Genomic DNA, 24,253 nt, shown 5'->3' with positions numbered 1-24,253 from the left:
GAGAATGTCCTTGAAGCAGTGCAACTAGCATGGTGGGGTGCGGGGGGAGTAAATCTTGGTATAACTGTCACCTGTATTGCTGGCAAAATGATCAGATCATTTTTTGATGCTTGCAGGTTTTAAAAATAACAGACCCCCCCCCCCCAAAAAAAAAAAAACCTGGTGGTTTAGTTTACTAGGACCAGTATCATCTGTGAAACCTCTGTGAGTCTCCTGTTAATTATCATGAAAAAATGCAGAACAACCTGAACTTGAATATATAAGTAAATATATTTCTGAGTGACTAACTGCCAAAAATCAGATGAGAAAATAGGAAAGTATTACTATATGTATAGTCTTAACAACAATAATAACACTACCTCCAAAAAAACATCAAGGACCAGCAAGAGGTGCCAAAGACACAGCATGTGAGTTCGCATTGCATGCGAGGTGTCACACCAAGTGAATTTACCATTAAACAGTAACAAACTTCAGAGACTTGGAGGGAGACAACCAGATGACAACAGATAAACACAGCTATAAATACAGCAGAGGACTGCAGCCGACCGCGAAGACTTCAGGTGGAAACATGACTTTACTGATTGTACTTGTGCTGTTGAGTATAGCAGGTAACACCCACTCAGAAACTAAGCCACTGGAACCTCACATTCAAGCCCAGATATATTGCTCATATACTACACCTACACATAGTCAAAAAGGTACAGCACACAAGGCGAAGTTATAAAAATTGCACGTATACAATAGTGGCATACATCAAAACGAACAGGGAGGATAAACTGGGGTTCTGTTCTTGCAATGTAGTACATGTTCTATGTTTCCTGCTTTAAGCTGCGAGCCCCCTGAGCGAAAAGATAGTTGGGGGTTATGAGTGCCCAGTCCATTCACAGCCCTGGCAGGTGTCCATTAACATCGGATATCACTTCTGTGGCGGCTCCCTCATAAATGACCAATGGATCGTCTCTGCAGCCCACTGCTGGATGAAGTGAGTACTACACCATTAAAATTAATCCATTTCTACTCATTTTTTCCAAGCAACCTGCCAATTAATTCCCCTGTATTAGTCCTTTTACCCAGATCGCCATCCTAGGTGAACACCACATCTGGGAGTATGAGGGGACAGAACAGTACATGCCGGTCAATGCCATTTACTGGCACGAGAAATATGACTACAAGACACTGGATTATGACATCATGCTGATGAAGCTGGCCCATCCTGTCACCATCAATGAGTTTGTGAGGCCAGTGGCTCTGCCCCAGAGCTGCCCGGTCACAGGGCAAATGTGCGTGGTGTCCGGCTGGGGGAACATCTACTCTGACCAGGGTGAGGCTTCACTTGGCTTGTGTTGTCTACTCTATGTTGTCTAACTGCTGCTGAAATGTTCCTAATCATTTGCATTACAATATTAATAGAACTAGAATGCCTAGTAGTGCCTGAATTCCTGGCATATACTCCAGTCCCACTGCTATCCTGAATTGGAAGTGTGTGGAATGGATGTGTAATACTGAGTTTATTGCCTGTTACACATACCTATTTTCAAATTTAGCAGTCCGTCTAAATAGACTCCACAACATCAACCACCAACATAAGTAACGCTGAGCATTTATCTAACTATTGGGGCGTCTTCTATTCAGCAGTCAAAACGATTAATACACACATACAACTACCAAACCAAACATATCCCACAAAACACAGGCAGGTCTGACGCTAGACTGTGAGGCACATACACGGTGGGTAATTTATAAAATGGCTAAAGACACATGAGAATCGGACAGGGTTCAGGTATAACATGAGCAAAGACACATGTCACAATAGGAAATACAATACAAGTATTTATGATGACACACATATGGCTACTTACAGTATCCCAGCTGCTCCGGCGCTACGGAATTGAAATGAGATCATTTCAGTTCAACTACAACTTCCGTACACCACGTTCAACCATGTTCTCAAACTCTGTTCAGCTTAAGTGAATGAAGGTAAACAGAATACCAGCTGCAACCAGATAATTAATTTGCTGCCGCAGTGCATTTTGTGTGGTATCTGCACAAATCATTATGCATTTTTCAAATTAAAATTGACAAGACACGAGTTGAGAGATATTTGTGTGTGGATAATAAAACACATTTGTGAAGTGCCTGTTACACACGGATTGTGCTACATGCATTTATCAATAATATAGAGACTAATCTCGCTCCATATTTTTTCAGCTAATGTAGTGTCTCGCAGTTTGTGAAACTCATATGTAAAAGATCGAAAGCAGAACTCTAAGGGCGCTTTCCCACTGCACCAGGTACCATACTTTTGGTACTTTCACGTTTGCGTGGACATTTGGTCAAGTACTTCGTACTTCAGGGCTGGACTTAAAACGTTTTCTTGTCAATGACTGCATTATACCTTCTACATTTTTTACAGTCTGTGAACAGAGCAATTAAATATAGTCTACAGCCAGAAGGGGCATTATTTGACTTTATCTATCCAGGGGCCATTACAGTATTTGACTTTCTATCCATCCATCCTTCTATTCATTCAGGGGGCATTATTTGATGTTTTTATCTATCCATTTCTATACCCGCTTGTCCTATTCTAGAGATATTCTTGTCCTATTCAGGGTCACAAGTGTCTATCCTGGAAACTACCCACACAAGGCAGTGAATATCCCAGGATGGTGCACCAGCCTATCACAGACTTTCTATTTGTGTATTTATTTTTATTTTGGCCAGGTATAAGACTCACCCTCCATCCTCTGTACACCCTGTCCTCCCCCTGTAGTATTTAACCCCTTCAACCTTCAGTGTGTGGATGTACCCATCGTGTCCCAGCAAGAGTGTGAGGACTCATACCCAGGCCAGATCACCAGCAACATGCTGTGTGCTGGTTACTTGGAAGGCGGAAAGGATGCCTGCCAGGTACAAGACAGCTGCCTTCTCACTATCTAGTTTGCCGTAAACTGTCAGTGTGGTTGGTGAGGAGGCTATTTCATAGGAGGTTAATCTGTACCACACACAATTCTCATTCTCTGTTGTTAATCCCCCTGCAGGGTGACTCTGGTGGCCCTCTTGTGTGCGGTGGTGTGCTGCAGGGCATCGTGTCGTGGGGATATGGCTGTGCTCAGCCTGATCACCCTGGCGTCTATACCAAGGTCTGCGCCTTGCTGCCCTGGATCCATGAAATACTCTCCACTTACTCCAGTTATTGAAAATTTTGTTTTGGAAATACTTTTCACTGATCAAAGTGTCAGTAACCAACTGAATAAAACATCTTTTGCTCCTTGAATCTGCTTTTTAGACTGTTTTACCAAGTGAATAAACAGCTCTGACAGAGGTATTCTGCTTAATGCTGATGCTTATGTGAAGGAAAGTATACAGAACATACAATGCAGAAAAAGCACAAATGTAACAAATTCATTAATCTATTTATAATCAATATTTTTATTCAGAAGTGAACAGTCAACACACAGAAAAGACCATGAACAATATAAACATTCACTCCCATTTTTATATGTATTCCTTGTCCCCCCCCAGGACACTCCTCACAACTCCTTTTAAAAAAAGGAGTAAAATACTTAGAGATCATACAACATATTAAAAGAGAAAACATTTAAGGGACCTTAACCATAAATATCAATTACCTTATACTGTTACGAAGGCGAGGCATGGTGCAGGCAGATAAAGAGGTGATGATCCACTGGTGGCTCTGAGACACAGAGGGGTTTATTACAGAAACTAAATCACTGGGAAAAACTACAAAAAAAGGACCGTTTTCTCTTGCACAAACCACTGTCCAGACTATTCATTGTTGTGACTCCTCGTCAAGGTCAGGTGACAAACATGGGGTGTGGGTCAGAGGGAACAGCCAGATAAAGTTAAGTTCTTTGAATGCTCAAAGCACAATTTACAAGTAAATACACACAATACAACACACACTATATGGAAAAACATATTGGAACACTTGGCCATTACACCCACAGGAACTTCTATGAATCCCATTTTAAATCCATAGGCTGGTCCCCCCCTTGCAGCTATAACAGCTGGCACTCTTCTGGAAAGGCTTCCCACAAGATTTTGGAGTGTGTCTGTGGGAATTTTTGCCCATTCATCCAGAAGAGGATCTCTAAGGGGTTGTGGTCAGGGCTCTGTGTAGGCCAGTCAAGTTCTTCACACTGAAATCACCCTTGTTTTGTGCAGTGGGACACAGTCATGCTGGAACAGAAAAGAGCCTTCCCGAAACTGTTCCCACAAAGTTGGAAGCATAGAATTGGCCAAAATGTCTTGGTATGCTGAAGCATTAAGAGTTCTCTTAACCAGAACTAAAGGACCTAGCCCAACCCCTGAATAACAACCCCATACCATTATCCCTCCTTAACCAAACTTTACAGTTGGCAAAATGCAGTCAGGTAGGTAAAGTTCTCCTGGCATCTGCCAAACCCAGTCTCACCAGAAGGCTGCCAAACAGAGAAGTGTGATTCATCACTCCACAGAACACATTTCCACTGCTCCAGAACCCAGTGGCGGTGTGCTTTACACCACTCCATCTGACACTTGGCATTATGCTTGGTGATGTGAAGCTTGCATGCAGCTTCTCAGCCATGGAAGCCCATTCCATGAAGCTTTGGGCGCACAATTTTTATGCTGGGGTTAATGCCAGAGGAAGTTTGGAACTCTGCACTTATTGAATCCAAGTGTTCACGACTTTCATGCAGTATGCGCCTAAGCACCCGGTCACCCTGCTCTGTTACTTTACGTGGTCTACCACTTTGAGAGTTTCTGTTGTTCCTAAACACTTCCACTTTGCAATAATTGCATTTACGGTTGATGGTGCAATATCTAGCAGGGAAGAAATTTCACAAACTGACTAATGGCAAAGGTGGCATCCTATGACAGCACCAGGCTTAATCACTGAGCTCTTCAGAGTGACCCATTCTTTCACAAATGTTTGTAAACTTGACTGCATGGCAAGGTGCTTGAATTTATACACCTGTGGCAATGGGTCTGGATGGAACACCTGAATTCTATGATTAAGAGGTGTGTCCCAATACGTTTGTCCATATATCTAAGTATTACACAGGTTAACAGGTCATTTTCATCAGAGGTCATTTTATGTGGGTTTTGTAGTATTTTTCATGCTGGTTTCAAATCTGTGTTTAGTTTTTCTCTAGCACGTCAAGTTTTTATGATGAAGCTATATGTAGTATTATGTACATGTAGTCTGCCTACGTGTATTACAAGAGTTGTTTTTTATCTTATAGACAGCATCACCATTCTCTAGGTGACTAGATATTGATGTATGTTTTATTGACACTTGTCTAGTTGTGATTTGAGTATAATTAATTTGACCTAGTGCTCATGCGCATGTCTTGTGAATACAACTCAGTTTGGCGGGAAACATAGGTAGTTGTGCCTCAGGTTTTGTTTTGCTGACGTAAGCTTCTCGACAAATTTTTTATTATTTCTCGAATTGTTGCAAAAGAAATACTGAATCTAACGCTCGAGTTTGAATTCTGGGTCATCGACCTGGAAATCGAAAGCGGAGGTGACAGGCAGCATCAACTGTGTTGGCTTTCAGTTGTTATCATGCCTAGAAATTGTATTAATCATCCAGACAGTTTCTGTTATGTGTGCGGTTCATTCACAATGAAAGCACAACATTACCCAATCACTGCAGATCTTAAGAAGATATACAAATTATACTTTGGCTGTCCACTTGGAGACCAGGATAAATCTTGGGCTCCACATGTCATCTGTACCAGTTGTTCAAATGGTCTGCATGACTGGCTAAATCGGCGAAAGGCAGCAATGCCATTTGGAATTCCGATGGTGTGGAGGGAACCGCGAGACCATGTCAATGACAGCTGCTTTTGTCACACGAATACAAGTAGATTCTCAACTAAAACTAAGCACAAAATTGTATATCCCACCCTAGATTCTGCAATCAGGCCTGTTCCTCATGACAATTCATTGCCTATTCCTGTACCGCCACATGATGGTCCTGATTCTGTAGAAGGTGATGAGGAATACGGAGGTGTAGCTGGTTACAGTGCAGAATCATCCGATACTGATTACATGGCTGATGAAGATTCAGAACCAGAGGCTTTTACACAAGCAGAGCTTAATGATCATGCTCATGATCTGAATCTATCAAAAGAGAGAACAGAACTTTTCTTAAGCAGAAGCACTTGCTTGCAAAGGGTGTTACTGTAACTCACTATAGAAAACTAAATCATAACTTGATAATGTTCTTCACTGCTGACAGCTCACTGTGCTATTGTCATGACATCAATGGACTCTTCAACAGTTTGTCACAAGAATATGTTGCAACTGAATGGCATCTCTACATTGATTCATCGAAAAGAAGTTTGAAGGTAGTCCTACTGCATAATGGCAATTCCAAACCAAGTGTACCGATTGCTCATTCTGTTCATTTAAAGGAGACAAGAAGATACTGCTTGAAGCAATCTGGTATAAAGCACACAAATGGAGCATCTGTGGTGATCTAATGGTCATTGGTATGTTGATGGGAATGCGAGGAGGATTTATCAAATACTTCTATTTCCTGTGCCTGTGGGATAGCCAATCTACTGCAGAACATTATATCAAACGTGTCTGGCAACCAAGAGATACTTACGAGCCAGGAACAAATAGTGTTCAGTTTCTGCCTCTGGTTGATCCACATATAGTATTTTTACCTGCTCTCCATATCAAGTTGGGCTTGATAAAGAACCTTGTCAAGGCCATAGGTAAAGTTAATTCACAAGGTTTTCAATACCTGGCTGAGAAGTTCCCAAACATAAGTTGACGTGACAGAAAAAAACTGAAAATAGATATGGAATCAGTCTGAAAAACTAATTTGGAAAAATATGTTTTGGTCTCTGATGATTTAAAAAATGTTTTTTTTTTGTTGTCCTGTATTATTTATTAAGGTTTAAGGTATGGATATTCTCATTTTGAAATGATGTTATGCATAATAAGCCAGCAGACAAAATGTGTATTTTTGAATGATTTATTGTCAACTCAAAAAACTTGAGTTGTGAAGGGTGTTGATATATTAGCATGAGATTTAGTTACTGGCCATGGTGGTGGCGATCCATTCAGTGAACATGCAGACCTGAAGAGAAAGTACATTTTAAGCAGCCGATGTCAGTAAAACATGTAAAAAGTAAATCAATAAAGTACTGAGATATACACAAAATACGCTCCAGGAGAATGCGGTTAAATGAACCAAACCCCTACCTTAGTGTAAACACCAGGATGATCCTTCTCAGCACAGCCGTATCCCCAGGACACAACACCCTGGAGCTGATCTTTGCACACGACGGGACCACCAGAGTCACCCTGATAAATGCAGAGAGCTAGTAAGGGGTTTGGGTCGGTGTTTAAATACACCTACACCACAGTAACAAAAACAGAGGTCAGCCTAAAACAGGACTATCTGTGGTGTGCCAGAACCAGCCACAGGGGAGCCAGAGAGGAGCTGTGTTCAGTACCTGGCAGGAGTCTTTGCCTCCCGCCAAGTATCCAGCACAGAACATGGACTGAGTGATCATGCCAGGGTAGGCCTTCTCACAGTCACTCTCTGGCAAGATGGGGATCTCTAGACACTGCAGCTTGTTGCTATCAGCGGCTGTGGGAAGAGAAGGAAAGTCAGGGACAGGTTTACAAAGTACGGAAGCATTAAATACAGCCGTTACCCATATTATGTAACCATAACTATTTTCACCAGTTGACTAACAACATTGAGATCTTCCTGTCAGTACAGTTGACCTTTGACCCAAACGGCCTACTCACTTGAGCTCATGGTGTTGCCCCAGCCGGAGACTGTGCACATGGTGCCAGCAGGAGCACATGCAGTCGGCAGAGACACAGGCTGCACAAAGCTGTTGAGGTTGGCTGGTTTGCTCAACTTGATCAGCATGATGTCATTGTCAATAGTCCAGGAATCATAGCCAGGGTAGCGGATCACGAGTGAGGATGAGATAAACTGCTCACTGTCCTCCTTCACCTGGATGTTGTGTTCACCCAAACGCACCTCCACACGGCTAGGAGAAAAAAAACACAAGCATATAAGTTATAATAGTGAATTACACATTGGTGGGTAACCATATTTGTTCAAATTACTCTGCTTTTTTTTCAGAGTCTAAGCATGCAACTCTTGACTGTCCTTATTATACGATTCTGGGTGTGTGTTCCTGTGAAGGACTGGCATCTCATCCAGAGTGTACCCCATGCTTCCTGGAATTGGCATCAAGTTTACTGTCATCCTGTACTAGCAAACTGGATATAGAAAAAGGGTAGATGAACTCATGGATGCATGGACAGATGGAGGGATAGATGTCAAATTCTTAAGTTGCTGTTGTTTACAATAGCCATTGTTGGAATCTGTGTCACCATAGTATATCAAATGATATGCAATTCACTTGACTGTTGATCTAAAGTCAACGTATTGCATTTCCATTGGTTGGGGAGAATACCTGCAATTTTGACAATGTTTTACATTAAATTATAGAGTCTTGTATGCATAATACTGTGATCTATGCTACAGAACTCATCAAAGAATATCTTACGACTTGTAGCAGTGGGCAGCAGACACAACCCAGTCGTTGCTGACCAGGGAGCCTCCACAGAAGTGGTAGCCAACGTTCAGGGACACCTGCCAGGGCTGTGAGTGCTCAGCGCACTCATGTCCTCCAACAATCTTGTCATCCTCAGCCCCTGTGAAGAGAGAAGGAAAATTGAAGGTTAGCTTTATACAGGAAATATTCTGACTCCATTAAATACATCAAAAAGTACACTTTGAGCAGGAACAATTTTATAATCATTGTCTGAGTAGCTGTTTGTCAGAGTTACTTACAAGCAGCTCCCAAAAGCAGAACAAGTATCAAACCCTTCATGGTTGCTTTGTGATCCCGTAGAATGAGGAGATTTGTCCAGCACCCTGGCTTTTATTGTCACCTTTGGCTTTATCGGAAAATGCGTCACACCTCATTGGCTTTGGGGGGAACAAATCACAAGGCTTCATATTTTACATGTGGCAATAAGCTACCATGTTATCATGGTATACATACAAATGCTGTTAATGAGTTAGTATCGGACTGTTTATGTATGATAATGTGTCCAAATTAGATTTGCACTTTTTTAAGAGTTGAGAAGTGTAGCACTGCTATTGACATTGTTGACCAGTTTTCTTTTAAAACCATGATTTTATGACATCAGGAGCTACACTCCCAAAAATATCATTGAGGGATTCACTTACACAAGTGTCATGCAATCACAGGGAAGATCAATGGTCAGTAGATACATTAAATATTTAATTTGTAAACTTATGAATTCTGTATAAGAAATGTATAAAATATGGAATTCTAAAGAAAATTCCCATATTTCACCAATTTATTTCATTACTATACTATACTGTATTATACTATAGTATACTATACTATACTATAGTCATGAGTCATTAGCAAGATCAACTTTAAAAAACCACTTATTCAAGAATGGATTAGGCTGAGTCTGGTATCTATCATTATATGGGGCAAAAGGCAGAGAAAACTGCGAATAGCTATTAATTGAATAAAGACACATAAACTAGTGGCAATTTAGACATACCAATTCACCTGAAGCGTCTTTGGTCTGTGAGAGCATAGCTACACAAACTCAGGATGATGAGACAGGCACCACACACACAAAGTCAGGTGCAGGAATCAAACCTACAGCCTTAGAGATGTTGGGTCAATTATGGGATAATCATTTATGGATCTTCCAGTCAGATGCCTTCACTAGTGATTTAACCTCTGATGTAAGAGTCATTCTTTTTTATTAAATTTCCTGAGACGTACAGTATGGTATCAAATATGATCATGAAAATGACATTTAATGACTTTACTATTTCACCTGATGGTTAAATTATTCTCATTCCACCAGAAATTCAAAAAAGATGTGGGCCATACCTTAGAATAACCATGAGATGGTTCATCACTGTGTGTTTACATGGAAAACCTGTGAGAAAACTACATCTGCATCCTTTATCCATGCTGATAAAAGAACTACAACCAAAATAGCATTTCCCAGCAAATAATTAACAGTGTGTAAAGTACTTGTATTTAGAAATGGTAGTTTCTTCATTTTAACAATCAGTTAAAAAAGAAACAATGTAACAGGCTAGGCACCTAAGCACCTGCTGAATAGCTACCTCCAACATACAATATTACTTTCATGTAAAAGGATGCGTAATTAACAAAAAACCTAAAATCAGCAACGAGCAAGTGAAGCTAGTGCTTAGTAAAAGCTAACTGGCTCTGTCACAAGCATTGAGATCCTATGAATCAATGAGGGATCAGAACAGACAATGGCCCTAACCAGGAGTGCATTATATATATATATATATATATATATATATATATATATATATATATATATATATATATATATATATATATATATACTGTATATGACTTGAATATATATGCCCCTACAATTCAACCCTGGATAAGTGGCAGAAAATGGATGGATGGATGGATGGATGGATAGATTAATAGATGGATGGATTTATACTTAAAAATAATAACCAAGATCCTCTGAATCAGTGAGGTAACAGACATAGATCATAACTAGGGGTACATAACACACACACACAGTCTGCCAACTCTACAGCTAGCACAGCAGCGCAGGAAGTTACTGGTCATCCAGTTCCTAACCTCAGCCAAGCATATGTAAGTGCATCAGGTTTTATTCTGTATAAGAATCCGATTTTATTGTCATTGCATGTATATGTACATCAGATCTTAGTGTCATATGCATGTGTAAGTGCATCAGGTTTTATTCTCAGTGGCATGTGCATATGCATCAGGTTTTAATGCCATATTCATGTCCACGTGCACCAGGTCATCGCATGCATCAGAACCGTCATATTTGTGTGGTCTGTGTTAGTGAACAAAGAATTTTAGCTTTGTGCTAATTCATTTAAATTTTTGTGTTGTTATTATTATTATTATTAGTATTGATAATAATAATAAGCTGACTGACACTTTTATTGAAATCGTCTTACATTCAAGGAAATGGTTGCAATTTATGTGTGCTCCCTGGGACATTTATGTTTGTCTTAGTAGATGCACTTTAGGTTTGTCTTGGTGACCAATGCACTTTATTTTAGGGAATGATGCAATTTGTGTTGTTTAATAATTGGTTTTTAAATTTGTGTTGCCCTAGTGATGCACTATTAAGAATGTCCTAGTCAACAATGCACTTTATGTTTGCCTGGATGAACAATGCATTTTCTTGTTTGCCATATTGCTTCGTGTGATTTAATTGTGTCAACCTGATGTCAGTCAGTTACTGTAGAATCTGCAGAGAGAAGCCTTATAAGATTGAAGCATCTTAAGAATTACTTGCACTCCACAATGAGTCAAGAACAGCTTAGTCGACTTCTGATGTTATAATAGAGAGCTCTCACAGCAGTATGATGCAATAATTCATGACGTTGCATCAAAAAAGGCCCAGAGGACACCTTTATAAGTGGAAGTTGTGTGTTGCCTAGGGCCCCTGAAAATGTAGAGCCGACTCTGCTGTACATCAATCATAATGAATGTATTTCTTGCAGCCTAACAGCTGCATGATGCACCCTTCATCTCTAGCTAAATCACTTGTGTTGACAAGAGAGACATTGTTACATCCATTCTTTGATACTAGAGTTCGGTTGGTTGATTGACAGAGTTGGTGCCCAACCCTGTCCATGACATTGTGAGTGCAGGTGAGGGTCAATTTTCCAGATGCCCAAATGTGGTCTGGAGTTGCTGCCTAATCAAATTTTAGTTTGAATACTGAGAATGACAAGACAAAAAAGGAAACTATGCCCTGTCGGTGGCAGCTTTTCAAAGCTGCTTGATGAATTAAATGAAAAATACATGCAGGGTGTACCTAATAGTTAATTTGTGGTTAATGAGTTAAATCCCAGATATGCCTAATTAATTAAGTTGTTGCTTGCAAACTAATGCAGTTGGGCTTTGTATGTCATTTAGGCTTAAGTGCTGCAGTGATGACTATATAAATCAATTCACACGGCTGTCCAGAGTACAATGTCTCAAAACCTTTAGGGTATCAGTCCCTGTTAAGGGTTATCACCTACTGTACTGGTCTTCACTGCATAGCTTAACTCTCCAAATAGTATATAAATACCCCTACATACCCTGAATATGTGGTAAAAGTAAATGTTGTTTTATTTTAAATTAGAATCAAAATTTATGGAGTTAAAGTCAGGAAACATGGATGATGGAGCGTCATTATTTTTGGTTTTATTTATTATTATTTTTGGTTTTATTTAAGTTATATGGATGTTTCCATCTGAAATGCAACAAAACATACAATGCCAGACAAAAATTTGTATTTCTGAATGATTTATTGTCAAGTCAAAAAACTTGAGTTGTGAAGGGTGTTGATATATTAGCATGAGATTTAGTTACTGGCCATGGTGGTGGCGATCCATTCAGTGAACATGCAGACCTGAAGAGAAAGTACATTTTAAGCAGCCGATGTCAGTAAAACATGTAAAAAGTAAATCAATAAAGTACTGAGATATACACAAAATACGCTCCAGGAGAATGCGGTTAAATGAACCAAACCCCTACCTTAGTGTAAACACCAGGATGATCCTTCTCAGCACAGCCGTATCCCCAGGACACAACACCCTGGAGCTGACCTTTGCACACGACGGGACCACCAGAGTCACCCTGATAAATGCAGAGAGCTAGTAAGGGGTTTGGGTCGGTGTTTAAATACACCTACACCACAGTAACAAAAACAGAGGTCAGCCTAAAACAGGACATATCTGTGGTGTGCCAGAACCAGCCACAGGGGAGCCAGAGAGGAGCTGTGTTCAGTACCTGGCAGGAGTCTTTGCCTCCCGCCAAGTATCCAGCACAGAACATGGACTGAGTGATCATGCCAGGGTAGGCCTTCTCACAGTCACTCTCTGGCAAGATGGGGATCTCTAGACACTGCAGCTTGTTGCTATCAGCGGCTGTGGGAAGAGAAGGAAAGTCAGGGACAGGTTTACAAAGAACGGAAGCATTAAATACAGCCGTTACCCATATTATGTAACCATAACTATTTTCACCAGTTGACTAACAACATTGAGATCTTCCTGTCAGTACAGTTGACCTTTGACCCAAACGGCCTACTCACTTGAGCTCATGGTGTTGCCCCAGCCGGAGACTGTGCACATGGTGCCAGCAGGAGCACATGCAGTCGGCAGAGACACAGGCTGCACAAAGCTGTTGAGGTTGGCTGGTTTGCTCAACTTGATCAGCATGATGTCATTGTCAAGAGTCCAGGAATCATAGCCAGGGTTACGGATCACGATTGAGGATGAGATAAATTGATCACTGTCCTCCTTCTCCTGGATGTTGTGTTCACCCAAACGCACCTCCACACGGCTAGGAGAAAAAAAAAAACACAAGCATATAAGTTACAATAGTGCATCTCTAGATTGTCCTTATTGTGCGATTCTGGATGTGTGTTCCTGTGAAGGACTGGCATCTCATCCAGAGTGTCCCCCATGCTTCCTGGAATCGGCATCAAGTTTCCATCACCCTGTCCTAGCAAACTGGATATAGGAAAACGGTAGATGAATTCATGGAAGCATGGATAGATGGAGGGATAGATTGCCAAATTCTTAAGTTGCTGCTTTACAATGGTCATTGTTGGAATCTGTGTCACCATAGGGTATCAAATGATATGCAATTCACTTAACTGTTGATCTAAAGTCAACGTATTGCATTTCCATTGGCTGTGGAGAATACCTGCAATTTTGACAATGTTTTACATTAAATTATGAAGTCTTGTACTCATAAAGCTATGATCTATGCTGAAGAGCTCAGCAAAGAATAACTTACGACTTGTAGCAGTGGGCAGCAGACACAACCCAGTCGTTGCTGACCAGGGAGCCTCCACAGAAGTGGTAGCCAACGTTCAGGGACACCTGCCAGGGCTGTGAGTGCTCAGCGCACTCATGTCCTCCAACAATCTTGTCATCCTCAGCCCCTGTGAAGAGAGACAGAAAATGTGAAGGTTAGCTTTATACAGGAAATATTCTGACTCCATTAAATACATCAAAAATTACACTCTGAGCAGGAACAAGAATGAATATTTTATAATCATTGTCAGAGTTACTTACAAGCAGCTCCCAAAAGCAGAACAAGTATCAAACCCTTCATGGTTGCTTTGTGATCCTGTAGAATGAAGAGATTTGTCCAGCACCCTGGCTTTTATTGTCACCTTTGGCTTTATCGGAAAATGCGTCACACCTCATTGGCTCTGGGGGGAACAAATCACAAGGCTTCATATTTTAGATGTGGCAATAAGCTGCCATGTTATCATGGTATACATACAAAGGCTGTTAATGAGTTAGTACTGGACTGTTTTTTATGTATGATATTGTGTCCAAATTAGATTTGCACTTTTGGTATGTATATGAAGAGTTAAGAAGTGTAATATTCATTTTTTGTTTAATGACACTACACTCCCAAACATATTATTTCATTAAGGGATTTGCTCACGTAAGTGCCATGCAAGCACAGGGAAGATCAAACAACAGCATAAATAGTAAATATTTGCATTTAATTTAGAATCCTGAATACTATAAAAGTTAGAAACTTCATATACTTTTGCTAAATCATATATCCTGGTAAGATCACTGTTACGACCTACTCTGTGATCATCTGGAATCTTTAGCTTGAATAAAAAAAAATTCAGAACAGCAAAATTGTTTATCCCGGAAAGGATCAGGGTGAGCCTGGAATTTATGCCAGCACAGAGAAAATCAAAGAGCAGCATTAATGTTGAATAATTACCTTGAAAATGTCAAATTCCGTAGGATTTTGCCACAATTCCCCATCGTTTTCTTAAAACTGTAGTCACCAGTAACATATGTTTGGTGTTAACTGAGACCGTTGTCTAATAATCAACCATCTTCAGAAATTGCTTATGGTGATGGTGAGCCTGACACTCTAGCAAGCTCACGCCACATAAGTGGGACACCCAGAAGACAACCAGGTGCAAACTCACACCTGTTCTGCTGAACCACTCTGGACTGCCAGAGGAAAGCCACACAAACTAGAATAACATGCAGAATCCATGCATACCAGGTTGGGGACATGCATCATGCCAATTGATCACCTGTGCAAAATTTGGTGAATATTCCACAAGGTTTGTGGCCACAGAAAACTTTTTAAGGTTTTTGCCTAAATCCAAAATGACTGCCACATAAATTGTCTTTACACCTCCGAGAATAAATAGAATTTCCCCACAGGGATCAATAAAGTATCTATTATTATTATTTATAACGTGTTCAAAATATTCACTATGTATTTCTGAATAATGTATACTTCTTTCTATTTACTTGTTGTTGATGAAATGAGGAGTCTGACGGTTTAAAATAAATTGAAAATGGGATATTTATATTATTTTGTTGTGCAACACTTAACAACACTTAAAGTGACCACACTGGCTGTTCTACCTGTTGTTCTTTACATAGCTACATTGTGATATGTTATCCCATTTAGAACACTGGTAATCTGGATTTATAACCTTGAAAAGTTTGTATCTGGATCAGCATGATCCAATTCAATGTTGCTTTGAAAAACCGCAGTAAAAGTAAACTTGATTACCTGATCCTGGACAGCAAAATATGGGATTTCCAAATTAAACTTTTTGAATGACTGGGGAATGCTTCTAATGATAGGTGCTTTGCATGGCTGCTAAATGTAAACTGCAATAAAAGTGATTTAAATAAAAACTGAGACCACATCAACATGGCCAAACAGATACAGCTGTGATTTGCGCCACTGGCTGGTTGTGCTCGTTCCAAACCTTAAAACCTGAAGTCCAGTGGCTCCAGCCCCAGAAGGCACAGTGGCTTTAAGCATTGGAGGATGGAATCTGACTTTGTGTGACTTTGCATTTTCCTTGTGATCATTGTGTTTCAAGTGAATAGATGAAATGTGGGGTGGCACAGTGGTGTAGTGGTTAGTACTGATGCTTCATACCTCTGAGACCAGGGTTTGAGTCTCTGCCATGGCTTCATGCATGTTCTTTGTGGGGTTTCCTCCAGGTACTCTGGTTTCCCCCCCCCCCCACCCCAGTCTAAAAACATTCTGAGGTTAATTGGAGTTACCAAATTGCCTGTAGGTGAGTGTGCTCTGTGATGGGCTGGTGCCCTCTCCTGAGTTGTTCCTGGTCTTGTGCCTGTAGCCTCTGGACCCCCCTGTGGCCCTAAATAGGACAATTGGTTTCAGAAAAGTGATGGGTGTAGTGTGATTATTCTGCAGATATATGTCTTTGAGAGCACTGTGGCAGCCTGCTGTTCCATTCTCCCTGTTGTCCTATAGACCTGGGGACAGATTACTGCAATGCTAACTGAGAAACTAATTAGGCCTATGGGACCTGTGGCTCTTTGAAAAAAAGCAGGTATCTTTTCCAGTAGTTTAACCTCAGTGATAACTCCCATATTCTTTTGCACCATTTCTCTGGAGGTGTATGGGATTGTGTCAAACGTAATCTTTAAAATGATTTGACATCATTTGGTCAATTAAACAATTCTAGCCCATTTATGCAAACCAACTTCAAACCTGGCACCAGCTATGTAATGCTTTCAGAAAACACAGCATATCGGACATACCTTGGAATGACCCTGAAGTGGTTTGTCACGGAAAATTGGTGAGAAAGTTACAACTGCATCATTTATCCACTTTGATAAATGGTGGCCACAACCAGAACAAACTTTGCCTGAGAATAATTAACAGCAGATTATCGTACCTCAATATAGAAATAGTGGTTGCTTAATAATAAAAAATCTGAAACAGCACATTGATACAAGGAGAGCCTGAGTACCCATACTAACAAAGTACATTATTACTTATAACATTATTACTTTCAGAAATGAACCAAAAACCTACGCACAGCCTAATATCAGGAATGAGACGAGTGAAGCTATAGCTTAGTAAAAGCTAATTGGCTCCATCACAAACACTGAGATCCTCTGAATCAGTGGGGTACCAGAACACACATGGGCTATAACCAGGGGTGCATATCCAGCCAACTCATTCAGCAGGACCACAGTCGAATGCACCCATGAGGTCATTACTTCTCTTTCTGCTGCTGGGAGCAGCTTTTGAATTTTCATTGACTAGCTACTTTGATATTAGGGGTGTAATAATTCATCGATTCTCATCAATGTATCGATTGTTAAGGCCATGATGCAATTTAATTGACTGAATAAATAAATATTGATTCATATCATTAAACTATGACAATATGCTGAACATTACCCAAAAAAAAATGAAAAGTCTCTCACACAAAGCAATCTAGACTCACCTTAGTAGAAAGTAGAGAGCAATACATTACAGTGTATTTTTCGTGGTTTAGTACACCTGTGTCGTTAGATTTTCAGAAAGTAAGCTATGTACATCCAGAAATTGTTTTTTTGTTGTGAAAATATATCCTTTATATAATTTTTCTCAACATATTTTGTTGTCAAAATGAGAAATTAAACATTCATTGTTAAGTCTTTTTGAATTCAAATAAATTCCATTAAATCATGTGTTACTGTATTGAAAATATTGATCATGTCTTGCTGAATCAAATCATTTCATAGTAACATTTCAAATATGCCAGATATGGAATCGCTGCTTTGCAAAATCAAAACAAAATCATACTGTGGCAAAGCTTTCCATTTACACCCCTAACTGATATATACGGTTTTGACATTCACATTTTCCAACACATTATTAGACAATAGAGGGCTCACTCTGAAAGCTTATACAAAATTCACCAATGGAAAGAGTTTGACATGACTGCCTTTCCAAAGACTGCAATGCCACCTATATCAGTATACTTCGAGCTGGAAAACATGTCCTTTCTGATAACCAAACTTGACTGTTTGTTTTTGATAATACCCATATATGTTCTAGCTGCTTGTCCTTGTCAGAGTCACTGGGGCCCTAAACGCTGTCACAGGCAGCAAAGAGTGGCTGGGGTACATCCTAGACCAGGGGTCACCAACATGGTGCCGGCGGGCACCAGGATGCTCCAAAGGACCACATGAGTCGCACAAGGACCTGTTATAAAAATAGCACAACTCACCAGTGAGCAGCATCTAAAATTTAATTTTATCCTGTTGCTTTTCTCCTTTAATCACATTTGCATTTATATATATTTAAAAATGACAGTACCCTCACAGTAGCTCTCAGTTTCAAAATGTTGGTGATTTAAAAATGACAGTCCATCACAGGGCACAAACACACAGTCATACATTTTGGGCAATTCAGAAAGTCCAGTTTGCGTAGCTACGGGTTTGTCAACTGCAGGAAACAACCAAAATATCATGAGGATTGCATGCAAACAGCGAAAGGATTCAGTCTCCCGACCGCAGAGATATGATATCCCACGTGTTTGTTTCTGATATAATTTTTATCGTTTGGTAGAGTTTAATCCTGAATTGTGTTAAAGCTGTCACTCGTTTATTCAATTACTGAAAGACATCGATTAAAAAATTCATTCTCGAGTACTCAGCAACATGGCGAATGACTCAATGAGGGTCTAAATAAATAGCAAAAGCATCATTTGTGTGAAAGCAATTCGCTGTAAAAGAAAAAAAAACGCAGTCGTCTGTCAGCATTGCAAAGCAGAACTGAAATATCACCACAGAACGACTGCAATGCAAATAGCTCTCAAAATAAGACATCTGGGTTTAAAGGACTGTACGTTAAACTAAAAAAGGCCTCTCTGCAGTAGAATGCATGCTTGTCTCGGAAGCGCGCACCACTGAAAACATCGAGTGGAAAGCTCTTGAAAATGATCGTTTCTGTTTATGTGAACTCGTAAAACGTATGTACAGGGTTCTTGAAGGTTTCAGTAAGTTAAATTTAAAACTTTTTGAATACCTTTCAAAATTTAAGACCAACACGATGCATTACTAGAAACATTCGAATGATACCAGAAATTCTCATATTTTATGTCACTTATATGCTTAGCCTAACATCCACATATCATATGTGTTTACAAAGTGCTTTTTAATAAGTTCACATGTGTTTAAAGCATGTGGGAGTGGTATTTTAAGGCTTAAACTATAAAAAAAGTTTATGATAGAATTTTCACCTATCGCTGATGGGTCTGGAACGTGATAGAAAGACCATATGCATAAACTTTTTTTATAGTTTAAGCCTTAAAATATGTAGTGATCCCCCGCCTATCGCGGAAGTTACGTTCCAGACCCATCAGCAATAGGTGAAAATCCGCGATATAGAAAGACCATATACATAAACTTTTTTTATTATTATTATTTAAGCCTTAAAATATACACTGGTACCTCGGTTCTCGAACTCACTAGAACTCGAATTTCTTGAATGTCGAACAAACCAGTTTGACCTAGAACTCGATCTGAATATCAGAAGTAGAACCGTGAACGCCTACCTAATATAAATTGTACGCGCCAGGAAATGAGTCATACTACAACGCAATTCTTACTTGAATGCCTTCTTCACAAACTGGACGATTAACCAAATAAAGCAGCGCAACATTACAGTAACTAACAATAAATAAGCCACTAACTTACGTGTACTATTAGAGCATTTATGTCATTTATTTAAACTTTATTTTATCAGGTAAATTAACTGAAAACCAGTTCTCACTGCTTTACGTGATATTCGGGAGAAATAGCAGATTACGCATCGAAATTGCCTGGGATACATACGTCATACGTGTAAATAAACTCTTCAGCCAATAAGGGCAAAGGTGTGTCGTCACGGAGGCGGTTCCAGTTTGTGCAGCCGGGTGAGAGGTCGCAATGCATCTAACCGTAATGCATTGCGTCAGGATCAGAATGTGTTGCTTTAAGCCAGCGCAGTAAGCAAGTCGAACGCACCCAATGACCGGACTGGGGAAATAAACTGAAACGCGGACTTAATACAGAGGACTAATGACAACAACCAGAAACAGCTGGTTTCCCACACTAGGTTAACGAGGGGGCGTGGCACACAGAAGGAGCGGACGATCGGGCAGGACAGGGGTAACGTTCATTTTGTGTTTAAATGCTAAAAAAACAAAAAAAAAACATATTTAGGTGTGATTTTGGGGGGGCCGAGAACCAATTAATTGGTTTTCCATTATTTCTTATGGGAAAAATTCGATCAGAACTCGAACTTTTTAGGATTCGATCGGGAGTCCGGAACGGATTAAGTTCGAGAACCGAGGTACCACTGTATTGTGATCCCCCGCCTATCGCGGAAGTTATGTTCCAGACCCATCAGAGATAATTGGTGCGTTCGTTTTTCTCTCGGAACTCAGAAATTCTGAGTTGAGTGACATCACGTCCGACAATCTCCCGTTCGAGCTACCCACATCTCGGAACAAACATGGCTGCCTCCATGAACATGTTGCTGTATGTTGTTGCTTTATATTTTAGCAGATTTGGAGTGAGATTATTTTTTCCAAGAGACAAACAAACAAGAAACACGAACTAGTCAAACCACATTAAAAGCTGTATAAAATATTTTAGTACATTCATAACGATATTCTTTTTTTGAGAGGCAAACAAACTACAAACAAACTAAAGACATTAACAAGTCTGGTAAAAAATTCATATTGCATGCCTGGATACTGTTTACGGTCATGATATGGTATTCTCTGAATCAAACACGTGCAATTACATTTATAACCATTAATACATTTAACAAAATAAACATTTTTAAAGATTTATAAAATAGAATTACTGTTGAGTGTGTAAGCCGCCATGTTGATATACGTCACAGGGGCAACTCGGACAACAAAATCTTGTCCGACATCAACGTCATAATAGAGGCGTGTTTACGACTGGAAGTGACGTTTTCCGTGACGTTTTCATCCGAGTTCCGACATGGAGAGAAATATACTATGGTAATAAAAAAAAAAAAGAAAGAAATATACTATGGAAGGCCAACGGGGCCAAAACGTCTTAAAACTTTATGCCTAAAGACGCCAAATATTAACGGCCAGAGACGTCAAATTTGCAAGCCTTTAGATGCAAAAAATCAACATGTCGATTTTTCACATGCAAAAAAAATTAACATGTCGATTTTTCACGCCTAATGACGTATTTTTTTTACACCTTCAGGCGTCAAAAAAGGCTAAATTTCTCTCTTTTTTTAATTAAATATTTTTAATTATTTAAAAATATAATAAAATATGTGCATGTATGCGTATATTATTAATATTCTTAACTACAATTCGTGTTGCTACTAGTAGTTGTATTTAACAAATTTTACTCTTCTTCTTATTATTATTATTATAGTGAGTAATTATTTGTCACCACAGCACAGTGCACAGTGCATCACAACTAAATGTGACCCATCTGTGAAGGAGCAGTGGGCAGCTGACAAGCAGTGTGCCGAGCAAGGTACAGTACCCAATTATTACTGGGGGATAGCCTGTCAACAGGAGAGGAAAACATTTGAAAATATTTTTTTTAATATTCAAAATGTTTGTACAATGTCATCATCTGTCTATTTAATCAATAAAAAAACTAAAACATGTTTTCTTTTAATTCATAAATCAGTAAGTCAGCCCCTTCATCATAGCTATCACATCATAGCAATTTGCTTACAATCTTGTCAAGTTTTATACTGTATAACACATATGTCAACTTCACCTCAATTGACACACACAGATATAGAGAACAGTCAGAGAGAAGGAAGGTGATTCAAGATTCAAAATTCTTTATTTGTCACATGCATAGTCATACAGGTACAACATGCAGTGAAATGTATAGTGAACCACTATTTTTGACTGCCTCCATTAAATAATTAAACAAAAAAAATCAAAGAACACAATTAAGTTAAAAAAAAAAAATAATTTGTAAAACAATGTAGGAAAATAGTAAAACTTTGAAACAGATTAAACGAATCTGAGACAGATTTACATATGTGCAAGTTATAAAGTTAAAGTGCATTTTGCAATGTCTGCACAACAGTGTGAACAGCTTAGAAACCTGTGTAATAGTGTAGCAGCATGAACAGTGCATGTACAGTAATAAATGATAGCGACAGTGTGGAATGACACAATTATTATTAATACAGACAAAAATTAGGTTGCTCTGCAGTGATCAAGAACGTAATACTACAAAAAGGAGGGGTTGGACATGTCTCGATTGAGAAGCTGAATGGCCTGAGGATGCGTTCGACTTCATGCAGCCGCTTACAGCACAACAGCAATGCATTCAGGTGTTCCGGGCAATTCAGTTTCCCTATGTTTCCCCTGTCGCGCGCTGATTTGTACACGGTTTCGCTGTTGTTTTCATGTCTTTTTAAGAAGCTCTTGAGGTAAACAAGCCATCTATTTTAAAACATCACATGCCTTTTTGATGTTTTTTGTTTTTACAGATAATAAATGAAAGTATTTCAATCGCTGGATAGACATATTTCTTGATGAAAACAGTAGGCTATAGTATTGCTTATAAGACTATATTATGCGTGACGATCTACTGTATTCACATGTAATAATGTACCTCAGTGATTTTCAGACATCTCACATACATATCTGCCTAAATATTATGAGAAATATTATTTCCTGACATCCAGGATATTTGGTTCCCCCCTGTTAAAACGGGTATACAGCAACTCGATCTGGGCCTCGGTACTAATAACAATACAGTATTCACATGTAATAATGTACCTGAGTGATTTTCAGACATTTCACATACTTCTTTGCTTTAATATTAGGGGAAACATTATTTCCTGATAGACAGGGGAAACATAGGGAAACCGAATTGCCCGGAACACCTGTCCTGACGTTTGTATCCCTGGCAGTTCTGAGGCGTTATCTGCCATTTCTCCCGAATATCACGTAAAGCAGTTATAACTGGTTTCCAGTCAATTTACCTGGTAAAATAAAGTTTAAATAAATGACATAAATGCTTTAAAAGTACATGTAAGTTCGGTATTTTATTTATTGTTAGTTACTGTAATGTTGCGCTGCTTTATTTGTTTAATCGTCCAGTCTGTGAAGAAGGCATTCAAGTAGGAATTGCATTGTACTCAGTACATGACATTAAAAACTTTGATTACTTGAAATACATGTATTTGATCTTTTTCCTGGCAGCTATCTTTTTACACAGGGGCACTATACACAATAGTATACACAATTTTTTTCCACTGCTAACAGTTTGAATCAGGAGTTGGTTATTGCAGGGCTCTCAAGTGTCACGCATTGAGAGTGACAGTCAGTCTTTTGTCACGCACTCCCGCCACACATTGTCAGGGTCGGCCTCCCGCTGTGGTCCTTCCGTGCCCCTTCCCCGTTTGACCAGCAGGTGGTGCTGGTCATCCCGTCCATACGTCAGTCCTTGTTTCTCCCTTGACGCTTGTCTGGTCTTGTGGCTCAATGTATTAAGCATGTGCTGTCTGTTTGCCCCTCGGTCCTGAGTTCTCTCTTGTTCTGAGTTCAAATCCCGCCTCCTCTGTTTTTGTATTTAGCTCCCTGGTGTTTTCCTTTATGCTTAATTATTCCTGGTGTTTGCTTTGTAATTGGTTTTGGTTTTGTTTCTTGTTCCCCTGCTTATGTTATTGCCTATGTACCTTCCGTGTGTTGATATATGCTTCCTTGGTTAGTGTTTAGTTTCCTTGATTGTTAGTGTCTTTGAGTTAATTGGTTTCACCTGTGTCCTGTTTCCCTTGTCTTTGTTAATCAGCCTCACCTGCCCTGTGTTAGTCATTACCCCCGTAGTATATTAGTTCCTGCCTTTGTTCTGTTCCCCGCTAGTTCATCGCGTCGTGTCTCGTGTCTAAACTATTGTCTCTGAGGTCTACGCTTGTCTATGATTGTCGCTGGTTGATGGTTTTGATATTTTCAGTGTTCTGCGCGTATTTCGGTTTTTTGTTATTTAGTCTTGTTTAATCCCCTTTCTGTTTTTGACCCATTGTGGTCTTTTTGGTTTAGTTGTGTTTATAGTGTTTTCAGTTTTGTTTAATAAACCCCGTTTTTGTGTTCCTGGGCCACCAGTGGGTCGTCCGCCCTTTTTTGTGCCTGCACCATGCCACGCTCCCGTGCCCGAACCACCCAGAAACTTGACACACATTGTATTTCTCACGCAGAAAAATAATTTGTAGGCTAATATGCCGCACAGCCCAATTTTTCCCCAGACCGCGGCACGTCGCTTCCCGTCGGAAACACGCCTCTTTTATGAAGTCGGACAAAATTTGACCCAAGAGCCTGTCACTTACCAGCCAATCAAAAAAAAAAA

General features: G+C 39.7%; 3 protein-coding genes across 3 annotated transcripts; 1 reads left to right on the top strand and 2 right to left on the bottom strand.

Moving 5' to 3' along the window:
* The first annotated feature begins 560 nt into the window (after positions 1 to 560).
* Positions 561 to 3,274, top strand: LOC111854832 (serine protease 1-like). Its single transcript, XM_023833244.2, has 5 exons — positions 561 to 608; positions 829 to 982; positions 1,062 to 1,321; positions 2,771 to 2,907; positions 3,039 to 3,274. The coding sequence occupies exons 1-5, from the start codon at positions 569 to 571 to the stop codon at positions 3,195 to 3,197; spliced, it is 750 nt and encodes a 249-aa protein (XP_023689012.1). The 5' UTR covers positions 561 to 568; the 3' UTR covers positions 3,198 to 3,274.
* Positions 3,275 to 6,983: 3,709 nt separating this feature from the next.
* On the bottom strand, positions 6,984 to 8,919 carry LOC111854834 (trypsin-2-like). Its single transcript, XM_023833246.2, has 6 exons — positions 8,846 to 8,919; positions 8,559 to 8,706; positions 7,783 to 8,033; positions 7,482 to 7,618; positions 7,228 to 7,329; positions 6,984 to 7,102 (listed from the first exon to the last, which is right to left on the bottom strand). The coding sequence occupies exons 1-6, from the start codon at positions 8,883 to 8,885 to the stop codon at positions 7,055 to 7,057; spliced, it is 726 nt and encodes a 241-aa protein (XP_023689014.1). The 5' UTR covers positions 8,886 to 8,919; the 3' UTR covers positions 6,984 to 7,054.
* A 3,444-nt stretch (positions 8,920 to 12,363) lies between these two features.
* Positions 12,364 to 14,291, bottom strand: LOC111854835 (trypsin-2-like). Its single transcript, XM_023833247.2, has 6 exons — positions 14,159 to 14,291; positions 13,878 to 14,025; positions 13,168 to 13,418; positions 12,867 to 13,003; positions 12,612 to 12,713; positions 12,364 to 12,486 (listed from the first exon to the last, which is right to left on the bottom strand). The coding sequence occupies exons 1-6, from the start codon at positions 14,196 to 14,198 to the stop codon at positions 12,439 to 12,441; spliced, it is 726 nt and encodes a 241-aa protein (XP_023689015.1). The 5' UTR covers positions 14,199 to 14,291; the 3' UTR covers positions 12,364 to 12,438.
* Positions 14,292 to 24,253: the final 9,962 nt, after the last annotated feature.

Source organism: Paramormyrops kingsleyae, chromosome 9 (genome assembly GCF_048594095.1).
Source record: "Paramormyrops kingsleyae isolate MSU_618 chromosome 9, PKINGS_0.4, whole genome shotgun sequence".
NCBI lineage: Eukaryota > Metazoa > Chordata > Actinopteri > Osteoglossiformes > Mormyridae > Paramormyrops > Paramormyrops kingsleyae.
Note: the sequence above shows the minus strand (reverse complement) of the source record. Positions and strands in the feature narration are given on the sequence as shown.

What these genes read in the sequence shown, in the direction of transcription:
- LOC111854835 (XM_023833247.2), bottom strand. Translation starts at nt 14,198, where the DNA reads ATGAAGGGTTTGATACTTGTTCTGCTTTTGGGAGCTGCTT. An exon ending in TCTGCTTTTGGGAGCTGCTT is followed by an intron (nt 14,026 to 14,158) that starts GTAAGTAACTCT and finishes CTCTCTTCACAG; the next exon opens with GGGCTGAGGATGACAAGATT. An exon ending in GAGGCAAAGACTCCTGCCAG is followed by an intron (nt 12,714 to 12,866) that starts GTACTGAACACA and finishes TGCATTTATCAG; the next exon opens with GGTGACTCTGGTGGTCCCGT.
- LOC111854834 (XM_023833246.2), bottom strand. Translation starts at nt 8,885, where the DNA reads ATGAAGGGTTTGATACTTGTTCTGCTTTTGGGAGCTGCTT. An exon ending in GCTGCCCACTGCTACAAGTC is followed by an intron (nt 8,034 to 8,558) that starts GTAAGATATTCT and finishes TTTTTCTCCTAG; the next exon opens with CCGTGTGGAGGTGCGTTTGG. An exon ending in GGGCAACACCATGAGCTCAA is followed by an intron (nt 7,619 to 7,782) that starts GTGAGTAGGCCG and finishes CTCTTCCCACAG; the next exon opens with CCGCTGATAGCAACAAGCTG.
- LOC111854832 (XM_023833244.2), top strand. Translation starts at nt 569, where the DNA reads ATGACTTTACTGATTGTACTTGTGCTGTTGAGTATAGCAG. An exon ending in GCAGCCCACTGCTGGATGAA is followed by an intron (nt 983 to 1,061) that starts GTGAGTACTACA and finishes CCCCTGTATTAG; the next exon opens with TCCTTTTACCCAGATCGCCA. An exon ending in GCGGAAAGGATGCCTGCCAG is followed by an intron (nt 2,908 to 3,038) that starts GTACAAGACAGC and finishes ATCCCCCTGCAG; the next exon opens with GGTGACTCTGGTGGCCCTCT.